The sequence below is a fragment of the Sciurus vulgaris genome (assembly GCF_902686455.1).
Source record: "Sciurus vulgaris genome assembly, chromosome: 12".
NCBI lineage: Eukaryota > Metazoa > Chordata > Mammalia > Rodentia > Sciuridae > Sciurus > Sciurus vulgaris.
In genome coordinates, this window is record NC_136473.1 from 12654244 (window position 1) to 12679122 (window position 24879).

At 35.3% G+C, this 24879-nt stretch overlaps 1 protein-coding gene across 2 annotated transcripts in view; it reads left to right on the forward strand.

Moving 5' to 3' along the window:
• NET1 (neuroepithelial cell transforming 1) overlaps positions 1-24367 on the forward strand; it is a 45120-nt gene extending 20753 nt beyond the window's left edge. The window contains exons 1-10 of one of the 2 annotated variants that reach the window (XM_079107561.1): positions 12612-12880; positions 17688-17795; positions 18239-18406; positions 18797-18859; positions 19179-19275; positions 19405-19481; positions 20191-20448; positions 20881-21051; positions 22003-22189; positions 22453-24367. In XM_079107561.1, coding sequence (XP_078963687.1) covers positions 12788-12880; positions 17688-17795; positions 18239-18406; positions 18797-18859; positions 19179-19275; positions 19405-19481; positions 20191-20448; positions 20881-21051; positions 22003-22189; positions 22453-22859 — 1629 coding nt within the window. In that variant the 5' untranslated portion in view covers positions 12612-12787 and the 3' untranslated portion in view covers positions 22860-24367. Of the gene's footprint in view, positions 1-12611; positions 12881-17687; positions 17796-18238; positions 18407-18796; positions 18860-19178; positions 19276-19404; positions 19482-20190; positions 20449-20880; positions 21052-22002; positions 22190-22452 lie in introns of those variants that run through there. The other variant, XM_079107560.1, reaches the window with a different exon arrangement.
• The last annotated feature ends 512 nt before the right edge of the window (positions 24368-24879 follow it).

Sequence of the window (24879 nt, forward strand, 5' to 3'; positions counted from 1 at the left end):
ATTTCACTTAGCATGATATTCTCCAGCTCCATCAATTTACCAGCAAATGCCATAATTGTATTCTTCTTTATGGCTAAGTAATATTCCATTGTGTATATATGCTACAGTTTCTTTATCTAGTCATCTGTTGAAGGGGGTTCCACAATCTAGCTATTATGAATTGAGCAGCTATGAACATTGATGTGGCTACTATAGTATGCTGATTTTAAGTCCTTTGGGTATAAACTGAGGAGTGGGATAGCTGGGTCAAATGTTGGGTCCATTTCAAGATTTCTGATGAATCTCCATACTGCTTTCCAGAGTGGCTGCACCAATTTGCAACTCCACCAGCAATGTATGAGTGTGCCTTTTTCACCACATCCACGCCAACACTTCTTGTTGCTTGTGTTCTTGATAATAGCCATTCTAATTGGAGTTAGATGAAATTTTAGGGTGGTTTCAATTTGCATTTCTCTAATTACCAGAGATGATGAACACTTTTTCATATATTTGTTAATCACCTGTATATCTTCTGTGAAGTGTCTGCCCAGTTCTTTAGCCCATTTGTTGATTGGGTTCTTTGTATTTTAGGTGTAAAGTTTTTTAACTTATTTATAAATTTTGGAAATTAGTGCTCTGTCCAAAGTGTGTGTGGAAAAGATTTTCTCCTACTCAGTAGGCTCTCTTTTCACATTATTGATTTTTCCTTTGCTGAGAAAAAGCTTTTTAGTTTGAATCCATTCCATTTAATGATTTTTGCTTTTATTTCTTGCACTCTGGGGGTCTTGTTAAGGAAGTCTTGTCCTAAGCCAACATGATGAAGATTCAGGCCTACTTTTTCTTCTATTTGGTGAAGAGTCACAGGTCTAATTCTTTGATCCTTGATCCATGTTGAGTTGAGTTTTGTACAGGGTGAGAGACAGGAATTTAATTTCTAGTTTTGATAGCACCATTTGTTGAACAGGCTATCTTTTCTCCATTGTATGTTTTTGGCACCTTTGTCTAGTATGAGATAACTGTACTTGTGTGGGTTTGTCTCTGTGTCTTCCATTCTGTACCATTGGTCTACCTGTCTGTTTTGATGCCAATACCATGCCATTTTTGTTACTGTTGCTCTATAGTAGAGTTTAAGGTCTGGTATTGTGATACTTCCTGCATCACTCTTCCTGCCCAGGATTGCTTTGGTTATCCTGGGTCTTTTGTTCTTCTAGATGAATTTCATGATTGCTTTCTCTTTTTCTTTGAGGAAGGGATGTCATTGGAATTTTAATTGGAATTGCATTAAATCTATATAGGGCCTTTGGAAGTATGGCCATTTTGATCATATTAATTCTGCCTATCCAAGAACATGGGAGATCTTCCCTTCTTCTAAAGTTTTCTTTAATTTCTTTCTTTAATGTTCTGTAGTTTTCATTGTAGAGGTCTTTCGCATTTTTGTTAGATTGATTCCCAAGTATTTTATATTATTTTTGAGGCTATTGTAAATGGAGTAATTTTCCTAACTTCTCTTGCAGAAGATTCATCACTTATGAGTAAAAATGCATTAGATTTATGTGTGTTGATTTTATATCCTATTTTGCTGAATTCATTTATTAGCTCTAGAAATTTTCTGGTGGAGTTTTCTGGATCCTCTAAATATAGAATCATCTCATCAGCAAATAGGGATAGCTTGAGTTCTTCTTTTCCTCTTCATATCCCTTTAATTTCTGATTTGATTGCTCTGGCTAGTATTTCAAGCATGATGTTGAATAGAAGTGGTGAAAGAGGGCATCCCTGCCTTGTTCCAGTTTTTAGACGGAATACTTTCAGTTTTTCTCCATTAAGAATGATGTTGGCCATGGGCTTAGCATCAATAGCATTTACATGTTGAGGTATATTCCTACTATCCTATTTTTTCTAGTGTTTTGAGCATGAAAGGGTGTTGTATTTTGTCAAAAACTTTCTCTGCATCTATTGAAATAATCATATTATTCTTAACCTTAAGTCTATTGATGTGATGAATTACATTTATTGATTTCCGGATGTTGAACCAGCCTTGCATCCCAGGGATGAACCCTACTTGATCAAGGTGCAATATCTTCTTAATATGTTTTTGTATGCAATTTGCCAGAATTTTGTTGAGGATTTTTGCGTCTATGTTCATTAGAGATATTGGTCTAAAGTTTTCTTTCCTTGATGCATCTTTGTCTGGTTTTGGTATATAGTGATACTAGCTTCATAGAATGAGTTTTGCCCTCCTTTTCTATTTCCTGGAATACTTTGAGGAGTATTGGTATTAGTTCTTTGAAGATCTTGTAGAACTCGGCTGAGAATCTGTCTGGTGTCAGGCTTTCCTTTGTTGGTAGGCTTTTGATGACTTCTATTTCATTGCTTAAAATTGATCTGTTTAAATTGCTTATGTCCTCCTGGTTCAGTTTGGGAGGATCATATGTCTCTAGAAATTTGTTGATGTCTTCGAGATTTTCTATTTTGTTGGAGTATAGATTTTCAAAGTAGCTTCTAATTATGTATTTCAATGGTGTCTGTCATGATATTTCCTTTTCCATCACGAATTTTAGTAATTTGAGTTTTCTCCTTCGTTAGTGCGGATTTATTTTGTTTACTTTTTCAAAGAACCAACTTTTTGTTTGGTCAATTTTTTTAATTGTTTCTTTTGTTTCAGTTTCATTGATTTCAGCTCCGATTTTAATTATTTCCTGTCTTCAACTACTTTTGGTGTTGTTCTGTTCTTCTTTTTCTAGAGCTTTGAGATGTAATGTCAGGTCATTTCATTGTTGACTTTTTATTCTTTTCTTGAATTTGCTCCATGCAATGAACTTTCCTCTTAGTACTGCTTTCAGAGTGACCCAGAGATTTTGATAGGTTGTATCATCATTCTCATTTACCTCTAAGAATTTTTTGATTCCTCCCTATTGTTTTCTGTTATCCATGCTTGATTCAGTAGCATATTATTTAGTCTCCAGGTGTTGGAGTAGTTTGTTTTTTATTTTATCATTGATTTCTAATTTCATTCCATTATGATCTGATAGAATACAAGGTAGTATCTCTAATTTTTTGTATTTACTAAGGACTGTTTTGTGGCATAACATACGGTCTGTTTTACAGAAGGATCCATGTGCTGCTGAGAAGAAAGTGTATTTGCTCGTTGATGGATGAAATATTCTATAGATGTTTATTAAATCTAAGTTATTGATAGTGTTATTGAGTTCTATGGTTTTTTGTTTAGGTTTTGTTTGGAAGATCTATCCAGTGGTGAGAGAAGTGTGTTAAAGTCACCCAGAAGTATTGTGTTGTGGTCTTTTTGGTTCCTGGAATTGAGAAGGATTTGTTTGACATACATGAATGTGCCATTGTTTGGGGTATAAATATTTACAATCATTATGTCTTCCTGATTTATGGTTCCCTTAAGCAGTATGAAATGTCCTTTATCTCTTCTTACTAACTTTGGCTTGAAGTCCACTTTTTCTGATATAAGGATGGAAACCCCTGCTTTTTTTACTGAGTCCATGTGCATGGTATTTTTTTTTTTTTTTTTCTCCCATCCTTTCCTAGGAGGTGATTCTCTTAAAGGCAGCATATTGTTGGATCTTTCTTTTTAATCCAATCCACAAGTCTCTGTCTTTTGATTGATGAGTTTAGGCCATTAACATTCAGGGTTATTATTGAGGGTTATGATTTGTATTCCCAGTCATTTTGGCTTATATATGGTTTTTAACTTGACTTGGTTTCCCCTTTGATTGGCTTTTCCATTAGGGTAGTTCCTCCCTTTGCTGATTTACATTGTTGTTTTTCATTTCCTCCTCATGAAATATTTTGCTGAGAATGTTCTATAGCACAGGCTATTTGTAAATTCTTTTAACTTTTGTTTATCATGGAAGGATTTTATTTCGTCTTCAAATCTGCACGTTAGTTTTGCTGGGTATAAGATTCTCGTTTGGCAACCATGTTCTTTTAGAGCTGGAAATATGTTATTCTAGGCCCGTCTACTTTTTTAGGGTCTGGGCTAAGAAATCTGCTGATATCCATATTGGTTTCCCTCATAGGTAATCTGATGCTTTTCTCTCGCAGCCTTTAAAATGCTATCTTTATTTTGGATGTTAGGCATTTTCATTTAATGTGCCTTGGTGTGGATCTGTTATAATTTTGTACATTTGGTGTTGTGTACGCCTCTTATAGTTGATTTTCCATTTCATTCTTCAGGTTTGGGAAATTTTCTGACTTTATTTCATTGAATAGGTTGTGCATTCCTTTGGCTTGTATCTCTGTGCCCTCCTCAATCCCGATAATTCTTAAATTTGGTCTTTTCATAATATCCCATAGTTCTTGGAGTTTCTGTTTATGATTTCTTATCATCATCTTTGTTTGGTCAACTTTATTTTCAAGATTAAATATTTTGTCTTCATCGTCTGAGGTTCTGTCTTGCAAGTGATCTAGTCTGTCAGTGATGCTTTCCATTGAGTGTTTAATTTGGTTTATTGTTTCCTTCATTTCAAGGATTTCTATTTGTTTTTTGTTTTTTGTTCTTTTGTTTTTTTGTTTTTTTTCAGAATCTCTATCTGTTGAAATGATCATTTGTTTCCTGCAGTTGCTCTTTTAACTGTTTATTGGAGTAATCATTCATTGCCTGCCTTTGCTCTCTTATTTCATCCTGTGCTTTGTGAATCATTTTAATTACGTATAATCTGAACTCCTTTTCTGACGTTTCTTCTACCTTGCTGTCATTAGATTCTATTAATATAGAATCTTGGTTTGTTTAGAACACTTTCTTCCCTTGTGTTTTTCATGTTGTTCATGTATTTTCATGTTGTTCATGTAATAGCAGTGGGAATCTGGGGTATTGCAGTTTCCCCTCTATAGGCTTATAGTGACCCTGCAGGTTTCCAAAACCTTTTCTTTAAGGGGGAGATCAATATTAGCAGCACCCCATTGTCTGTAGACAATATGCAGCTTTCAACCGAGTAGCCCCTATTAAGATGTTAACAGTATTGTCATCATAAACAGAGAGGATGAGTTTGATTATTATCTACATTATAACCAATAGATTTGCAATGAGGTGTAGTTCCTAATGGTGGTCAAAGAGGATGGGGAGGGTGTAGGACGTAACAGTTTAATGGGATAAGAAAAGAGTATATAGAAAGAAGTACTAGATCATAGGAAGAGTGAAAGCAGAATCAAAAGAAGTTGGTTGTTAGCATGAGAAAAGGGAGAAGCAGACTCTGAGGAAACAGGTAAACAAAAGGAAAATAGAGCGAGAAAAATAAAAACTTAAAATTTTTTAAAAGGAAGAAAAAAAATCTACATTGTAACAGTCATATACTATTTCAAATCTCCCAGTCTTCAGTAGCCTGATTCAGGAGAGGTACCTGACAATGAGTTTCCAGTCTCTAGCAGGTGTCTCAGGATGGAATTTGCTCCACCTAAAGATGGCAGCTTCCGCTTCCAGGATAATCCAAGTTTGGCTGCACTGGCTTCCAAACATATTGGCAAATAGGGCACAGGTGCCAAGTCCATGTGGGGTGCAGCTGGTCAGGCAGGGGGTCCTGGAGGTGGGGTGCAGTCAATCAGGTTGGGGTTCCTGGAGGCAGGACTTGGTTAGTCAGGCTAAGGGGTCCTGGAAGTGGGGCATGGTTGGTCAGGTTAGGGGTCCTAGAGGTCCTGGTTGTTGTCCCAAAATGGTGGTAGACATGTGTAACCAAACCTGCAGGTACTGTGACAGTGGACTTCCAGGCAACAGTGGGCAGCAGGAGATCGGCTAGTGGTCTTTGGGCAGTCTGCAGGCTACCAGTAGACGATCAGCAGGTGAACCTCAGTGGTGAGTGATAGGTAGGTGAAAGGCAGGCGATAGGCAGGCAAGCAGCAGGCAAACAGGCAAATAGCAGATGATAGGTGGCAATCAGTGAGCAATCTACACTCAAAAAGTTAGTAATATGCTGGCAGACGCCAGGTGATCGCATTGGACAAATGGGGTAAACAGCAGGGGATCGATGAACAGCAAAGACTGCCTCACAGAGAAACAGATTTTCCTCTGCTTGAAACCCAAGTTATGGAGCAACAAGGAATGCAGCCTCCCTCTTTTCTGCCATCTTGGATTCCCCCTCTTTAATTCTTATCATCTTTCAAATTCTTACTTATGTTGTCTCATGGTTAATTTTTCAAATATTGTTATAATTTTTAATGTTTGGGCACATACTTTTCTACCATGTTTCTATTGTTGGGATGTTATTTTTTCTTATGAAAAGTTTTATGAGAATTGACTACAGTTCTTTTCTATTGCTCATTTTATGTGAAAAATAGTTTTGAAAAGGAAGGATGAGGTCAGGAGATCTTTTCTAGCTTCTTGACTAAAGCTCTCTACTCTTCTGTTTTTTGAGAAATAAATACATATATTCCTACTTCCCAAGTTGCCTCTCCAGCTTTTTCTTCTTCCTTTGCTTCCATCTTCTCTGTCCTACTCGATTTGAACTCTACTCTCCAAATTTTCTCCATAGAATAGAGCTTCGCTCTGCAAGTGAATTTTTTTTTTTTAAGGTTCAAGTGTACCAGCCATGTACCAATTAACCATCACCCTTGAGTATATTTAAAAAATCCTTCCTAGTTTCAGCTGCTTTTCCCAAAATGGCTTATCTCACTCTGCTTTGAGTACAGTTTGGAATTCTGTACTCACATCTGGCAGATGCCTCATATTTCTCTGCTTTCTTCTCTTATACAGGTCTTGCAGTTGATTTATCCATGTGAACTTGTAATTTTGGATTGTCACTTAGTGCTAGATATACTGACTTTGGGGTTTGGTTTTGCAGTCTTTGTTTCAAGTGCTTTTATAGGCAGACTCAGCGAGACTGTAAACCTGCCACTGCCACAGCCTTGTTCCAGAGTCCTGAGTCCTGCCTTGCATTATATGTATTGTGGGAGGCACCCTCCAGTTTCTTCTAATCATAGCAGAATTTATTGACACTGATATTATTTTAATTACTATAATCTTTAGGAAAGATAATATGAATACTTGTCAGCTAGCTCCAAATAGGCTTGTACTGTCTTTCAGAATGTACTAAGTTTGGGGCAGTAGTCATATGTCCAGAAAATAAAGCTACTTTTGATCAACCTTACTAATAGGAATTGAAAAAAAAAAAAAAAAAACATAGGCCAGATTAGTAGCCATATACCAATGCTAGAGAATTCATTGATCTGTTCCCATAAAGATTGTACATTTTATACAATAGCTGAGAGTAGAACTACCACTTAAATTTGAGGTGGTCCACTGTCATTTGCCACAGTCCATCTCATTGTAGGAAGCACTCAGGTAAATGGAATGAACATATAGTGGAGATCAACACTCCCATATTCTGGACCTTAGCTAATGGCTAATCTCTACATTTTCTCCTGGTGTGCAATACTGCTTCTGATTTATTTTGACCCAGTTGGGGGTAATGAAATTTCAGGAACTCTTACTTGACTATTTCCACTATAATAACTAAGAGTGTGATGAAGGATCTGCCAGCTGCTTTTTCAAGACTTTTTAAGCAATTAATTAATAAAAGTCAGCCCAACTCTACAGTCCTTAAGATTACCACTGACCCTTATCTCATTCATTTGCTATCACAAGTACATGTCATTGCTTTTACTGCTTCATCTGTATCTCATCCTGATCCATACCATGTCACCATTTTACTAATGAGAAATCCTACTCCAGAGTCCCATCCTGTGTGTCTCACTGCCAGGACCAGTTTCATTGTCAGTGGCTTAGCCTAAATTCTTTCCAGAAATCAGGACCTGAAATGAGAGCTTATTTGACAAGTGATCTTGAGGTGTGATCACAGGGAGCAGGATGGGGAAGTAAAACACAGGATGTTCATGCAGTGTCTATAGTTAAGCTGGACACCACTGTAAGCAACAGGAGTTGGTCGCACTGGGGCCCTCTGTAGAGCCATTATAAAATATACCACAGCATTGTTTCTCAAGGGACTGAAGAGAGGTCCTCCTGTGCTCCACTAGTCATTGGTGGCCCTTATGGTGTCCATCCCTCACCCTCCAAGACTACATTATGCAATAGATTTTACACAGCAGCCTCCAGTAAGCACAGAAGGAAGGCAGGGGATGCACAGTGCAGCTAAGGCCAGGAGCTGCAGTCATCTGAAAGGAAGCTGGTTGCTACAGCAGTTACTGAAGTAAGAGTGGGCTGCAAAAAGAGGAAACTGGGCCCAAGACACAGTAGTATTTTGTCTTTAATGTGGAGTCTTAGATAAAGCTCAGGGAAAATGAGAGGAGTCCCACCCAACATCCTATTACATAAGCCTAAGTGATCTTACATTATACTAGAAATTATTTGTTAACTTTATACTTGAGATGAAAAGTCATCACTAAAAACACGTGTTCCTTATTTTATTTACTGTTTCTATTATCACTGCAAAAAGAACCATTGCTTTGGTACTGCCATACTGCCACACTGTTTTGTATATATACCTCTTTCTAACAGTATTTAATTATTCCAAATTGATGAACTTTTCCTGAACCAAATTCTTAATAATTTTTTAATCCAAATTTTTGAAATTTTTAATCCAAATGATCTTAAAAACCCAAAACCACATATAATTTTATGACTAGTTTCTTTCAGACTCATTTAGTCCAAATGTAACTTCCGTGTGTGTGTATGTGTGTGTGTGTGTGTGCGCGTGTGTGTGGTTTTTGTGAACAGTTTTAATATACTTAAATGATATTTAAATGTTTAATTTAGTAACACAAAACTTGAAAACTATATAAGAACTGAAGATACAAATTTTACTGTCATTCATATTTTTCTACAGATTCAAAGACGTGTTATAGTCTTCTTTACAATGTCCTTGCAAACAATTACAAAATTGAGAAACAGGTTAACAGTTGCATTGTAAGTCACAATATCTCCTGTAGAGGGCAGCAGAGAACTTAGATGTTTTTCTCTGCGCATAATATGGCTTTCCTAGCTTAATTTTTAAATGCTTATTATTATTCCAGATATAAGTAAGTAAAAACAGTACCTAGGCCAAAATGATAAAGATTATCCTTTTTCTTCTTTTTTTTCTCAGTACTGGGAACTGAACTCAGGCTTTCACACATGCTAGGCAAGCTCTCTATTATTGAGCTACATCCCCAGCTCAGATGTTCTTAAGCTCTATTTTTTTCTAAATTTCAAACCATATTTCACATTAAAAGAGGGAGAAAAATAAGTAGTATAGCAGTCATTTCTCTATAGAGAAGTTTGAAACAACATTCTCTTTCTCTTATTCATTATTTTAGAAGAAAGCATTAAAGATTCCATACAAACAAAACAGAGGCTATAACTAAGCATGTCTTTGGAAACCAGTAAAAAAAAAAAAAAAAAAAACCTTGATCCCTTTTACAAAACTGCATTATTGTTTTTAGATAACTCAGTTTGGTTTTTAGGTTTATAAATTCTAGATTTTCTACACAAAGATAATTAACCAATCTGCCTCCACTATATCATTTGTAGAAAGTAGAAAATGATTGCTATTGACAACACGAAAAAATACTATGATTCATTGAAATAGGATCTCTCCTGAACTGTTTAATTAAACAACAACAATTGTATTATTATCTTTTTGTCTACCTTGCACCTTGGTTTTATGGAGCATTACCAAAGACTTAAGGATTCTCTTAGAGTGATAATTGAACATTCACATATAATTGGACTACAAACCTACACATTTTAAATGAAATTAAAATTTCCATTGTTGATGAGCCAGGAATTTTTTTTTTATTTGTTATCACTAGATCATTTTTGTATCATGTATGCTTTCTGTTTGTACATATAAAGACTTACACCTTTACCTCTTGAGTCCCCAGCTAAAAGAGGAAAAGGAAAGAATCCCTTCCCCTCATTAACTTGGAATAACTTCAAACAGAACTAAATGTAAAAACATGATTTTGAGAAAGACATTGGGTAAGAGACCCACGAGAACTCCCTAGTAACCTCTTTCCTAACTCTTGCTGCACATTATCCTTTATTCCCTCATGACACTGAGTGACCGTAAAGTATTGGCCTCACTCACACTGTTTTTTAACTGATGAAGCTAACTGAACCAGACTGTGAGGTTCTAACCTAGGCTGTTCTTACAGCTCTGAGAACTTGGGAAGATCAGTCCTCTTACCTGTAAAATTAGGGAAGTAGAGTTCATATTCTTGAGGTGCTTCCACTGTAAAACTCAATGGAAATATCTTCTACAAACAGTTTTCCACTCTTAAGGCCAACCACATCACACTTAGTTCCCAAGTATGTGACCAAATAATAGAGAATAGATGATAAAATATAACCAATCTCTTTTTAAAAATCACTTTAAAAATTCAAAGCAGAAAAATGAAGCATTAGCATCATCTTATATGCAAAATAAGTTGGTAGCTACAGAAGGGCAATGATGGTCCTTCCTGCAGAAACTAACACTTCCCACAAACCCTAATAAATTGTATTTTATAGATTATTTGCTATTAGCAGTATTCACGTCCACTATTTCTCTCTATTCACTCTTCAACACCTATAATTCACCTGTCTTTATTCCACTGAACTAGCACTCCTGAGAACCTCATTAAACGTGTAATCCCCAAGTCCATGGATCTTAACTTCCTTAATATCTTTGCTATAATTAATGCCTTTTATTTTCTTGACTTCTTACTTTCCTTCAGACTTTTGCAGAATTCTTTTGCAGAATTCTCTTTCCCTATTCCTCCAGAGTTGGATTGTTGGACCACTGTTCTTTTTGTCCAGATTTTCCCTCTCAGGTCTCTCATTTACTCCCAAGGCTTTAGTTTTGATCTCTATGTATCTGACTCTCCAGATTAAATCCACCCCAGCCTTTTCTCCAAGGCCTCATCCATCTCTACCAACTGAATATAGTTTCATTTATGTTTTTCACTGTCTCAGATTCAGTATGTCCAAAATAAAATAGGTTTTTTTTTTTTTAAACTTACTCCTAATTTCTTTATTTGCATTAATAGTCCTGTGCTTAAAATCTTAGGCATCTTTGACTTCTTGCATATATCCTTTTCCTTGCCCAATGCCCCTACCTTAGGCAAAGTTCTTGATACCACCTTGTGATTTTTACATTATTTTTTTCAGTCATCTTTCAACCACCTTGAACACCAGTTACGTATCTCTTATTACAATGTGATTTATTGTCTTTCTCACCTGCTCCGTAAGGCCATCTGCTCTTATGTCTTTACCCACAGCCTATGACCTTACAGTGCAAGTTTACCTCATCCCATTTTCATTTTTCTCTTGTTTAAACCTATGAAAAATAACATGGTATTCAAGGCCCTACTGAAATAACATCTTAGAAGGGTCTTTTCCCTAGGGTCTTTCCCAGCCATGTCTTAACTTGGAAGACTGCCAGAAGTGGTTTCTCCTTTCTGAACTCCTGGGCACTTACTAGTTACACCTCTTATTTGCAATTTGCAAAAGCCATCTTGTATCAGTATCACTTCATGTGGCCTACCTTACACAATGGTCTGTTGGTGCTTTAGGAGCAGGTGTGAAACCTACTTGTTTTTGTTTTAATCTAGAATGATGCTTTGTACATAGTAGATTTCTCTTATCCTAATAAATGAATAAAAATGTTCCTGCAAATTATTAGCATCATTTCATAGTACCCAATTTAGATAATCCTACCATTCTAAATAATATACAGTATTTGTATTAAAAAAGAAAATATGCTTCACAGCAGGCCCTAACAAGCCAACAGTATTGTTCTATAGAGGAAACTTTTTAAGACTAGAAATTTAGAAAACTGTCACTTGTGTAGGATAGGACTTCAGGGTGATCACTTTACCTTCATTAGTCTTATTTCTTCACTTGCATATCACAAGACTTTTTAAGTCAATTCTTTTGACTGACTCTACTAGAACTATATCAAGATCAGTTCATTTACTTTAGAGAAAGCCCCTATCGTACATTTTTAGAACAAACATCACCTATTATGTTTTTATGTTACAAAACATTTGGTATACAGATTTTAAGTTTTTTAAACAGTACAGGAAAACTATCTGTTGTAATACTGATCCCAAAAGTTATACTTTACCCCTAATCCAGTAGGAGTTTTTTTTCCGTAATAAACTGAAGTGTGCCTACTGTATTACCCTGCTAGACTTCAGGGGGAAAAAAAAAAAAATGGTAAAAACCATCTTTTAAACACTCAGATAATGTTAAAATTGCAAATATGCTTGCACTTAATAAAAGCAAGCTCTCTGGATAATTAGGCTTTTCTTGAGTATATTGTTATTTAACCCTAAATTCCTGTTTTCTTTAAGTTGATTCTATTCCTAGGCAATAGAGTGTTAGAGAAAAAAAGGAGCCCTTTTCTTTGACTAAGTGAAAGAGTAGATAATTTAGATAGCATTTCATTTTCCTTTGAGAACACATTTGAAATCAAGAAGAGCCATTTCTACCTGTCTTTAACCCTGCTTCCTTCTCACCTGCCCTCTTGGTATACAAGTTCCATACCTTTTGATAGCGCTTTCTCTTGCACAGTGGAAGCTAAGAAGCCTAGGTGTACCCAGCTGTCTGTTAACTAGAGTCACGTGGCACCGGCCCCGCCCCTGGAGCCTGGCTGGCTGCAGCCCCGCCCCTAGAGCCCTGAGGTCTGCGTGCTTGCTGCCTGCGGTTTGCAGACGCGGCCAGCACCACCACTAGCAGGAGGCATGGGCGCATGGCTGCCAATGGAGGCTGAGCACTCAGAAGAAAAGCCTGTACGCCTCCAAGGTGCTTCCTTACAGGGCTGACTTGCATGTGGATTAATTCAAGAGGTTTGAAGGGATACTCGATAAAAGCATGGTGGCGCATGATGATATTGGAGGTCTCCTACCTATTAAAAGGACTATCCGAGTCCTAGATGTTAATAACCAGTCCTTCCGAGAACAAGAGGTAAGAATTTAAGAAAACTGGCCAAAGAATGTTTTGTAACTCAATGGAACTTTTTTTTTAATAACTTATGAACTATAAAACTTTTGGTCATATTAAATCTTAAAATATGTGACTGATAAGCAAGTTTGAAATACATTTAAGAGCTGTGGTCTAAATTAAAATAAAATAGGCTTATATGTAACAGCTTACAATATATATACTTCTCTGGTTAAATTTGTCATATTTCCTTCTGATGAAAATGTGGTTGTTTCTTTTTTTTTTTTTTTTTTTAATTGAATTTATATTACCAAGTCTTAGGAACTGCTTTAATGAAGTAAGAAAAAATAAGACTCTCTTCCTTACAAGTTAATTCTAGTGAACAAAGTACAAGTAAACGTGCTGTCTGGCCTGATGCGAGTGTTTCTTCTTTCCACCTCTAATAAGCTCATTGTGTGCCACTTTTTTCTTAAGAAAGAAAAAAATGTGTAAGAATATTTAAGCCACTGAAACATTTAAGTTCTTTCTCCTTGCTTAAGTAGTTCTCCTTGCTTAATTTTCTGAAGTCATTTTGGCTTTTTAAAGTCTTTATGAACATTTATCAGAATAAAATTATTTTATGACATTTTATATAATCTTGATATAGTACTATATATGACACAATATAGTATTATGTGGTATTCTGTTTATACTATGTACTGCAAAGTATGTACTCTTGGTATATACTACATTATTACATATGTAATAGAAATAATGTTCCTGTATTAAGCTAACTGTACATCTCTCAATTGTGGTTTGAAAATATATACATATGTCAAAACTTATACATTTTTACAAATGTGCAGTTTATTGTATACCTCATTAAAGCCATTTTTCATACATACATATACACCTTTTGGCAGTTAAAATAGATACCATTTTTAGGAGGTATGCTCTTTTTTTGGTGTGGGTTGCCTTGGATTTTTGTTTGGTTTTGGTTTTTGCTTATGTGCCTCGTTGTTCTTTAAATATATGTGTTTTCAGTGAGTAAAATATCCGCATGTAGTCATCAATATTAATACTGAAACTGATCATCTTTTGGCCCATCAAGAACGAGACTTTTTTATTTAGTATCAGATATGGGCCTTGTTTCTGGCATACCTTTATTTGAAGATTAGGAACACCAGGAATGTCTTGTTTTAGAACTAGCAACATGCTTTAATAATTTGAGTATTTCTGTTTCCAAGTAGAAAGGGGGAAAAAAATCTCATGTGATCATAACTCTCATTTTTATGTTTTTTGAAAATAACTTTATTTTTACTCTTCTGATTTTAAAGTTCTCATCAGGTAGGAAAGAATTATTAATCTAGTAAACCAGAACAAATAAAGCCAGACACAAACACTTTTTTGTCTTAACTTGATTGACTATAGAAAAGTCAGTATCCTAAAATATCCTCTCTAAATGGCATCATTAGGAAAAAACCTTCTTGACAGAAAGCTAAATTAACAACAGAATTTTTCCATGTTGTCTGTAAAATATATCCTGATAAAAGACTAAATTAATCTTAACAATTTTCTGTTTATAGACATCCAGAAAATACTTTAGGGCATAAAAATCTGTAAGTGAATTATGAAAAGTAAGTAAAAGCCCAGTGTGAAGGCAGATTTCCTATAATAATACATAGGACTGTCTATCTAAACTGGATAGTATGATTAAAAATTAACCAAAATAAACAACATAAACTTTGAGAGCATTGGGTTTTTCCCCTTCTAAGTGAGCTTTATCTCTGGTGAAAAATTGTGTACAGCAGAAAGTTCTTTGAGCATGGAAACCTTATTGGTATTCTTTGTTTATTCCCATGATTTTCAGGTTGTCTTTTGAGGAGAGTTATAGTTTTAGTATCCATATCTGTTTTTCTAAGCTTCTTGTATTCACCATAACATGCTTCCAGCACTTCAAAACAAATACACCACCACCACCACCATCATGTGAGCCTTACTTTTGGTGGTGGGAAGTTATGCAAATTCCTATCTCTCTCTCTCTCTCTTTTTTTTTTTTTTTTTCCCCATTGCCTCCAAATACCTTATCTGTTTCCTGTCAGTATGGAGAGGTGAATAGGTTTTCTCTAAAAACCTTGTCTTAGAAATGTTTTGTGACAATGACATCTATTTAGGTTTCTAATAACAAAATTCAGATCATTGAAATGGTTCACCTGGACCTGTAAAGGAAAACTACTTTTTTTGGTTAGAACTACTACTTAGGTTTCTAAATCACATGGGCCTAGTCATAACCTGTGTTCCACAAGGGACAGGTTTTTTGTCCCTGCTTTTAAGGTAACCCATGAATGCCTAATCCATATTAATTTTCCATATAAAAATTTCTGCATTTTTTTTCAAATAGCATATGAATTCTGAATTTGGCAGTAGGCCATTTTCAGTATTACACTGTTAAATTTCATAATCAGACACTTAGTTATTTTATTCCTTAAAATTTCTCTCTTTTAAAATACATGTATACTAAACCCCTGTGTTGTATCGGCCAACATTCTTCCTATATGTTCTTTGACTAAGGAAGGAAGGTTTTATTGGGTCCCCAAAAACATATACAAAGAGTACAGAGGTGTCCTCCTCCTCTCCCTTCCCCCTCTTATATTTTGTGACTTAGCGTCATCCTTCCTTGCCTTGCACTTTAGACTTGATAAACTGAAGAGTAACCTGCCCTTTGTGGAGAAATAAAATTATAGTTGTTTTTAAAGAACCATGGAACTTAACCACCAAATACTGCTTGGCATGATATCCCACCACCCTAAGGAGACTGTGTAAACAAAATCTCTGTGTCAAAAACATGTTGTGATATATTTACATCTAAATCTAAATTCTGTAGTTTTTTTAATATTACATATTTTTTATTGCCAGGAAATTAATAGTTGTACACTAATTCTATAAAGATAAAAAATTTTAACCTTGATTTGATTTCATGTAATAAAATAGATATCAAAAATTCCTTTCCTCCTAGCTAAACTAGCTTCTTTCAAATTCACCAGGAGGAGCACCTTTCCAAAGACTTCTTTTAAGTTGGAATTATGGATTTTATGATTTACTGGAAAGTCAAATTTGTTAAACCTTAAATAAGGAAGAGGAGTTAACTTTTGTTTCCAAAAAAGCAGAACAGAACTTTCTGACAACTGCTTTGTTTCTAGTTAATGTTGGCATATCTTACTTTGTGAGGTAATTCTATCTTCATTCAAATACAAGACTCTTTGTACCGTCTTTACTAAATGGAAAGGAATGCCTCGCGCTGGCCTCTGCACACGCGTGTGTCACTCAGTCTGCGCAGATGTATGTGGTAAAAACATTCACACATCTTCCGCTGCACAGCGTGTGCCATCTTACTGCATATCTTGAAGGTTTCTTTTGCACACTAGTGGTTTCATGGAGTTTTACTTTGCAGTGAATTATTTGGAAATTGGGGAGTGGCCTAACATCTCTCTCTCATTCTCTCGCTCACTCCTTCCCAAAATTAAGGTTCTGAATTCTCTAATTATCTACAAAGTCTCTTCAGCAGTTCACATTTCTTTCTGAGACACACACATTTAGGAGCTTCAGTAAATGTAATTGCTGCTCTAGATATTTCAGTCACTGAAGTTTCATTACGAATGTTTTTTTATTTGGTTTCCTCATCGCTTACTTTTTATGTGAATTTAGTTGTGTCAGAGAATTTTTAGGAAAAAAAATGTTTCTTCTCTTTTTAAATGAATTTAAATTTAAATTTGCAATTTTAAATGGTGATCTTAATAATTTTTTTATTATATATCTTTCTGAATTTTCATCAAAATCATCTTAAAATTGTTGAAGGCACCAAATACAAAAAAATTATATCCCATGAACATTGTAAAGAATAGACATTCCTGTTTTCTGACCTGCCATTTTTATTTGAATAACCATGTGAGTCACCTAGTGATATGCCCCCATTTTGCCAACAAATAATTTGTGAATGTTTTCCTTCAAGTTAATAAATGAATTATGTGAGAAAGGACATAATTATTTATAAACCCATATGTTTAAGTAGTAGGTGGAAATGCCTTAAGAATGTTAGCAGTAACTAAAACTTGGTATGTACCAAGCAGTGTTCTGATCCCTGTTTACGTGTTTAATCTTCACAACAACATTGTTTAAGAAGCTATAACTATTAGCCCTGTTTTACAGATGAGAGAACTAAGATCCAGGAAATGCCTTAGTAAGTACTAGAGTCATAATTTGAGCCAAAACATTCTGACTCCTAGAGTCTGGCAGCTTTGTAATCAGTCCCCTGTCATGGCTTAGATATTTTTTTTGGTTCATTCCAATACCAGATTTGTTTATATAAATTATTCTCTAATTGAAGTACTTAAGAAAGGAATTCTATAATGTCTGGGTTTTGCTTTAAAATATTCAAGTAGGGGCAGAAATAAGACAGATAGTTATACCAGAAACTGTTGAAGTTGAGTGACCCATTATGCTTTTCTCCACTTTCATGTATGTTTGAAATTTCTTATAAGGCCTTTTTAAATTATTTTCCTCATTAAACTAAAATCTATATAATTTTAAAATATAATTTCTTTGTTTTAATCTTAGTTTTTTCATCCTTAATCTGACACATTCAGATATTTGGCCTTTCTTTCAATACTCATTTTTTAGCAAGTTATTCAATAGTAGTCTAACAATGAAGAACACATTCATTTTCAGAGTTCTGTGTTTCTCCATCTTACAATGTACAAATACTGTTCTGTGAGAGGGCTTAACTTTGTCCAGGCTTGTATGAAATCATTACACCTAAACACACATTTAGTGTAGTCTGGTTTTGTTTTCACAGGAGCCAAGCAATAAAAGAGTTCGACCTCTTGTTCGGGTCACATCCTTAGCAAACTTAATTTCCCCTGTAAGAAATGGAGCAGTCAGACGCTTTGGTCAAACAATACAGGTAAAAACATATTTATATATATATATCTATATAAATGAATACACGGAAGGATAAATGATACAGTCTGTGGACTTTTATAGAAGCCTGAAATTTATATCTTTCTTTGAGCTGTACAAACATGTTTGTACTGTTAATATTCAAACATATGAGTTTTTTTTTTGGAATCTTCTGGTAAGTAATAGTATTAACAGAACAATGTTTGTATAACCTTTATTGAAGTAATATGCATCAAAGGATAGTCTTAGTTTTTATCCCTAAAAAGTAATTTGAGCTGACAAATAGTTTTACATGATAGATTGAAACTTGGGCAAATGACTGATTTATGCATCGAGAAATTCTCGGAACTTTGTTTTGTTCTTTCTTCACTTTAAAAAAAAAAAAAAAAAACAGAATAATTATTGTAGCCACCATGTCTCACATTTTCTTTTATTTGCCTTTTTCAGTCATTTACCCTTCGTGGTGACCACAGATCCCCAGCCTCTGCCCAGAAGTCATCTAGTAGGTCGACAGTCCCAACACCAGCCAAAAGAAGAAGCAGTGTGCTGTGGTCGGAGATGTTAGACATCAGCATGAAGGAATCTTTGACCACCAGAGAAATCAAACGTCAGGAGGTATGCTAGCTTTCAGCACCAAGAGCATCTTTATTGGCTTATACTAAGAAAAAAAGACCTGCTTTTTAAATGTTTTGCCAGAAGAACAGCATAGTCATGAGTATGACAAGATTAACTTGCATTTTTTTGTATTTAAGCGACAGTTCATAACTCATGGTGAATAGTTCTTTGTGATGGGTGGCAGTCATCAAATTGAACAACTCTAATGGGTAAAATTTTAAACATATGACAGCCTCTTATTTGAGATTCCATTCTGAATTATAGTTTTCAGACTTAAGTCACTTAAAAAAGGCATGTTCAAAGCATCAGTTAAATGTAAATATCAATTATACATAATTTTCCTTTCTCAAAGGAAGGAATGACCTCTGATGTTTGCTGGATGTTTTCTAGGCAATATATGAAATGTCCCGAGGTGAACAGGATTTAATTGAGGATCTCAAGCTTGCAAGAAAGGTTAGTAGATCATTTTTTATCAGGTGCCCAAGTTTTTAAAATTTCATTTCAAAAATTCTGAACAGCTTTCTTAACCTTTAGAAGTAATAAAGGAGAAAATATCTACTGGTAAAGATGGTTCTGTGATGAGGTTTAGACATATCTCTTCAAATATGAGTATTAGAGAGCCTTTTAGGGAATTGAGATATACTTTAATTTCTCGTATGTGTAGCAAATAGAATCCACACTAGCTTTTTATGTATTCATACACATTTAAGTGTACTGCTCATCATGTTTGCTTTGCTTGATCTTTGTATGACACACTTTTCTCTCTGATTAGGCCTACCATGACCCCATGTTAAAGTTGTCTATCATGTCAGAAGAAGAACTCACACACATATTTGGTGATTTGGATGCTTATATACCTCTGCATGAAGGTTAGATATGCTACTTAATTTTCATAAGTATCTAAATAGCAGTAACACAAGTAATTTTAAATCTAAACAAGTGATGGTAGTTCTCACCTGTTTTAAAAATCATGGTCTTTCTGCTTTTTTGCACTTCAGATTTGTTGGCAAGACTAGGAGAAGCTACCAAGCCTGATGGAACAGTGGAGCAGATTGGTCACATTCTTGTGAACTGGGTACATACTGTGTTGTTGACCTTAATCAGTTTCTTGTAGATTTGCCCTATAACAATTTGTGATGGACAACAAAACAATTTGATTCCATAACTAGATTCTGCAAACAGAAAGGCATTAAAACTAAACAGCTATATGGGGGTGAATGTTACCCTTCTTTTTCATTAGTGCTATAGTTTGATCATGTTACATATATATTTACAGATATGTTCCTACTTGGACAGAATTCCCACATTACATGCTGTCGGTTATCTGTTGCATTCCTTCACTTTACAATTCAAGTGCCTGCTTGAAGATGCTAGACACTGTTCAAAGAAGGAATACTGGGGATTCTGTAATGAAAGAGTTTCTGCATTTATACCCTTGTCAGGGAAGAGTTGAACTCATAAACAGTCTCAGGGTTAGTGAAGATTGGTTAAAGATTTCAGGTGTCTAGAACTCAACAATTGGCATATATAAGTGAGATTGGGGGAAATAGAAGACATGAGTCTTCAGTTGAATTCAGCCACCTTAGGAACTCATCAGAGTGTTGTGATGTTGGTCCAGAATACTTTTCTGCTCCCATTAAGAAAGTGTCATCTTTAAGAAAATGTCCACAGCTTGTTAAAACTCAAGCATAGCTATACTGTCATTTTGCATTTCATGTTCACAAGCTTATAGATGCACTCAGTCATAGCAGGAATTCATCTTACTTGTTTTTATTACTCTTCAGTTACCAGGCTTGAACGCCTACAAAGGCTATTGTAGTAATCAGCTGGCAGCCAAAGCTCTTCTTGATCAAAAGAAACAAGATCCAAGAGTCCAAGACTTTCTCCAGCGATGTCTTGAGTCTCCCTTCAGTCGAAAACTAGATCTTTGGAGCTTCCTAGATATCCCTCGAAGTCGCCTAGTCAAATATCCTTTACTGTTAAAAGAAATTCTTAGACACACTCCAAAAGACCACCCTGATGTTCAGCTTCTGGAGGAAGCAGTAAGTAGTAGTCCATTAGATGAATCCTTTATTTTTCATTCGTATACTAAGATGCCTTAGAGAAATATAGAATGGTACTCTGAAATCTTACATGTATTGAATCAGCATAGCAAAGGGTTTTGTGGTTTTTAAGTACCAAATGATTAGTGTACTCTGTGCTTAAGTAATAAGGAAATGCACATGTGTTTTACTTATATTTTACATACATATTTTAGTCTAGGGACTGGGTTTTAATCTAGTCTTTTCCACTAACTAGCTGTTAACTTCAGACAAATTACCCAGTTCGAGACTGTTTCTTCATCTGTATAATGAAGGGACTGACTGAATTAATTAAAGTCTTTAATTCTGTCATTTCATGTGACATTACTCTGTAGGGAAGCAGGTTACATTTATATACCAAAGTTGCTCCTTCCATTTCTTGATGATTTGTAGGTAGTGATAATACAAGAAGTTCTCTCCGATATCAACTTGAAGAAAGGCGAATCTGAGTGCCAATATTACATTGACAAGCTAGAGTATCTGGATGAGAAGCAGAAGGACCCTAGAATTGAAGCAAGTAAAGTGCTTCTGTGCCATGGGGAACTGAAGAATAAAAATGGACATGTGAGTACATCTCAGTACTAACAGGAAGTAAGCTATTACTTTCTTTTTCACACCCTGCTCAACTTTTTATGTGTAAATTATGAAGCAAGTTTGTGAAACTAAATTCATAGCATAGTGAAAGAAAGTTACTAATTTTTATTTTGTTATCAGTTTTGATAAAGCAAACATTTGTTTACTATAGTTATAGAATAATAGACTTAAATGTGTCAAAAAAGAATTAATAGCACTTTTCAGTTTTAAAGCATAAACCAACTTGTTTAGCTAAAGATTCTTTCCTAAGTTCTATAATGTTTAATGAAAAATAACCTTCAAATAATTTTTGAAAAATGTAGTTATGGAAGTAGTTTTTAGCACTACTCAACAAGTTTCTGCAGCAGACTGAATGAAAGCAAATTTATTTTTGAAATATTAGTTACAAAAGTACCTAGTAGAACTAAGTTTAGCCATGGAATGATATTTTTGGTTTATTATGTGCTTTTTAAAAGCACAGTACATAAGTTGGGGGCTCCTTTCAAAAGTTGAAATCTGGCATCTAATTTCCATTACAAGGCATAATTGTTTTACAAAGGCTTAAATTTGTGTGGACAGAATGAAACCATTAACATTCTTCTGGCTTGCATTTTTTAATTCCTACTTTTTAGAAAACTGATATGCAGTAGTGGTGTTTCAAGTCATGAGACTGCTGATAGTCAAGTCTTTGTAATGCATAGTGCTCTCAACTGTTGCTTGGTAGCACACACCAATTAAAAAAGCTTTGTAAAGTCTGAGATTGAATTTTCCAAATAAAACATGCACAGTCTTAAAAATCACTATTTTATGAAGTCGAAGAAAGATCTTAGGAAAATAAATGTGATTAAATTAATGTCAAATCAAGTTTTTAACAGTATATTTCAGTCACTTAAAATCAGTGAAGTTCCATATTTAGAAAACACTTGTTTCTCGTTTCTCTAGAAACTTTACATATTCCTGTTTCAAGACATCTTGGTTTTGACTCGGCCTGTTACACGAAACGAGCGCCACTCCTACCAGGTTTACCGACAGCCCATCCCAGTCCAGGAGCTAGTGCTGGAAGACCTGCAGGATGGGGATGTGCGCATGGGAGGTTCCTTTCGAGGGGCTTTTGGCAACTCAGATAAAGGTAAAATACAAGTTTTGAAATAGTTTAAAGAAATTTAAGCTCAGAACCTAAATAAATTTAGTTTTAACCTTTCTAAGAATTCTAAAATGAAAGGTTCCCTTGTCCTGTACTTGTTACACACATTAAGCTATCAGGTGTTTCGTGGCTGTGATGTCTCACTTGAACTGTGCATGTTACAGAAATACTAGTAGCCATGTTAAGACCACTTTCTTTAAACAGTTTCTTAGATCTCTTTTCTGTTCTTTCAATTTTCATTTTTACAGCTAAAAATATCTTTAGAGTCCGCTTCCAAGACCCCTCTCCAGGCCAGTCTCACACTCTGCAAGCCAATGACGTGTTCCATAAGCAGCAGTGGTTCAACTGTATCCGAACCGCCATGGCCCCTTTCCAGCAGGCTATCAGTCCAGCAGAGCTTCAAGGTTTGCCAGAGCTTCACGAAGAGTGTGAAGAGAACAACCCTTCTGCTGGGAATCTCAGAGCCCAGAGAAGGGCGTCCACGGTTTCCAGCACAATGCAGGTAGAAGGTGATGAAAACTCCTCAGAATTTAGCTCCAGCTTGCAGGCGGCCACAGACACCAAGAGTGCAAAAGCACACCGGACACAGGCTGGCTTCCGAAGAGCCAGGGACAAAGCCCTGCTCAGTGGCAAACGGAAGGAGACTCTGGTGTAAAGGAAGATCTGCGTATTAACTGGTGGAGAGATTGTTTATTTATAAATGTGTACAGTTTTGTTTTCCTTATAATGGGAGCATGGGCGCATCGTAGGGTTACTTTGTACCAGTTGTAACATTTTCATGGTTTTGGGTTCTTTTTTCTGTCTTGTTTTTGTTTTTGTTTTGATGGCAGCTAAAGATATGCAGATTACTGTTAAATTGCAAACATTTTTTTTAAAAAGATATTTTCTCAGATTATTCAGAACATGCAAGCCTGGTATTTTTAATCAAGTGAAATATTTATGAAATGGCTTTTCCCCTAATTCTGAACCCATCATAACTTTCCAATAATAATCAATTGTGATATTTACAGTGTCAGCCAAAACAGAATTTTTCAAATACTGGAATTCTACCAGTTTTCTTTATTAAGCCTTGCTTGCAAAATTTGAAATTTTAACATTGGCACCGAGATTTTTATATTTGAAGTATCTCAAAATTTATGTTGAAACAGCTTCCTGGGAAAACAAACCACAAAACTTAATAAGTTTTCCATTTTATCAACTGGAATGCTATATATTAGCTTTTCACTGCACATTCCTCATTTTTCATTCATTTATCCTGCCAGTTATTTAATTTTTTATTGTAAAGTAGTTTTAGCATTTGCTTTTATTTTTTTACTTTAATGCCTTTTCAGATTGGCATGTCTTTATTTTTCTTCCTGATTAAAAAGGTAGGGGTGTGTGTGTGTGTGTGTGTGTGTGTGTGTGTGTGTGTGTTATAAATATATATTTTGGGGTTGTTTTTTGTTTTTTAATTGTATTAACTTTACCAAGTGAAACCAAGCCATACTGTTTTTGAGCCAATTAAGAAATTGGAAATTTTACAATGCAACATTTCAGGGTGGTGAAGACACATGAAAATGGCTCCATGCATTCTAGACTACTGAAAGAAAACCACTTCAAGGAATTCATTGAAAGTTTTAGTGTTGTCTGTAAAGCAAGAGGGAAGGCAGTCGACTTGGTACTAAGTAAAAGAAAACAGAGGGGGAAAGAGAGTAGTATTGTCTTAAAGTAAAAATGTCTGGTTGTGCCAGAGGGTGAAAGGAGATAGAAAAGCTCTATTTGAGGGTGTGTAGTAAGTTGTAGAAGGTTTGAGGGGATGTGAACTTTATTTGCCTTGGTTTATGATACCTGCAAATAATAAGTCTGAAAAGAAACAATGAAATGTGTTGAAAATTTGACCATATTAGGTCAATTTTGGTGGATTTATTCATAAAGTGGGAAAAAGACTCCTGAATCTTAACTGCAAAATGTTTTTGTTAAAATGAGACAGGGAGAAAAGGCTAAAAACCCTGTGTCATTGCAGGTTTATGATAATGATCAGTTCAAGTCAGTGTTGACATCATGTGAAATATATTTGCCAGTAGAAGTGAAAATTGGAAAAGATTGTAAATAGATCAATCAAATGATTTCTCTGTATAAATGAATTATACAATTAAAAAAAAGCACACACATAATCACCCTGAAGGTTTCCTGCCTGGATGTTTTTTGGGGCATCTGCTGAAACATGTTGGTATGGCAAAGGAAATAGATAATCGGCAGCTTTCACGAAAATTTATAAAAATCACAAATAATTAAATCTTTGAAATTCCTTGATGAGTAAGAGATTTAAGTCAGGTCTGTGAATCTTGTGTAACCTTCGAAGAACCCTACAAAGTATAATCAGCAATAACAATCATACTGAAGACAACTGCACACCTGATCACTTTACGGATAAAATAGTAGAGCTTAAGAGCAAAGCATTCTACATTGTTTTATTTTTGATCTTGACTTAGGTACCCGAGGTTCCTTCCTTAGGAAATTCAAATTCAGAAGTGTACATTACACCAATGATTATGATCTGCAGCAGTGGGAATCAAGATTTCTGCTGCTTTCTGGAGATGTTATATGGAATACCGTTCCTCCCAGAATTATTAATCAACTTCCAAAATTATAGAAGCAAGAGGTAGCTCGATGTCATGAATGGAAAAACTCTGTAT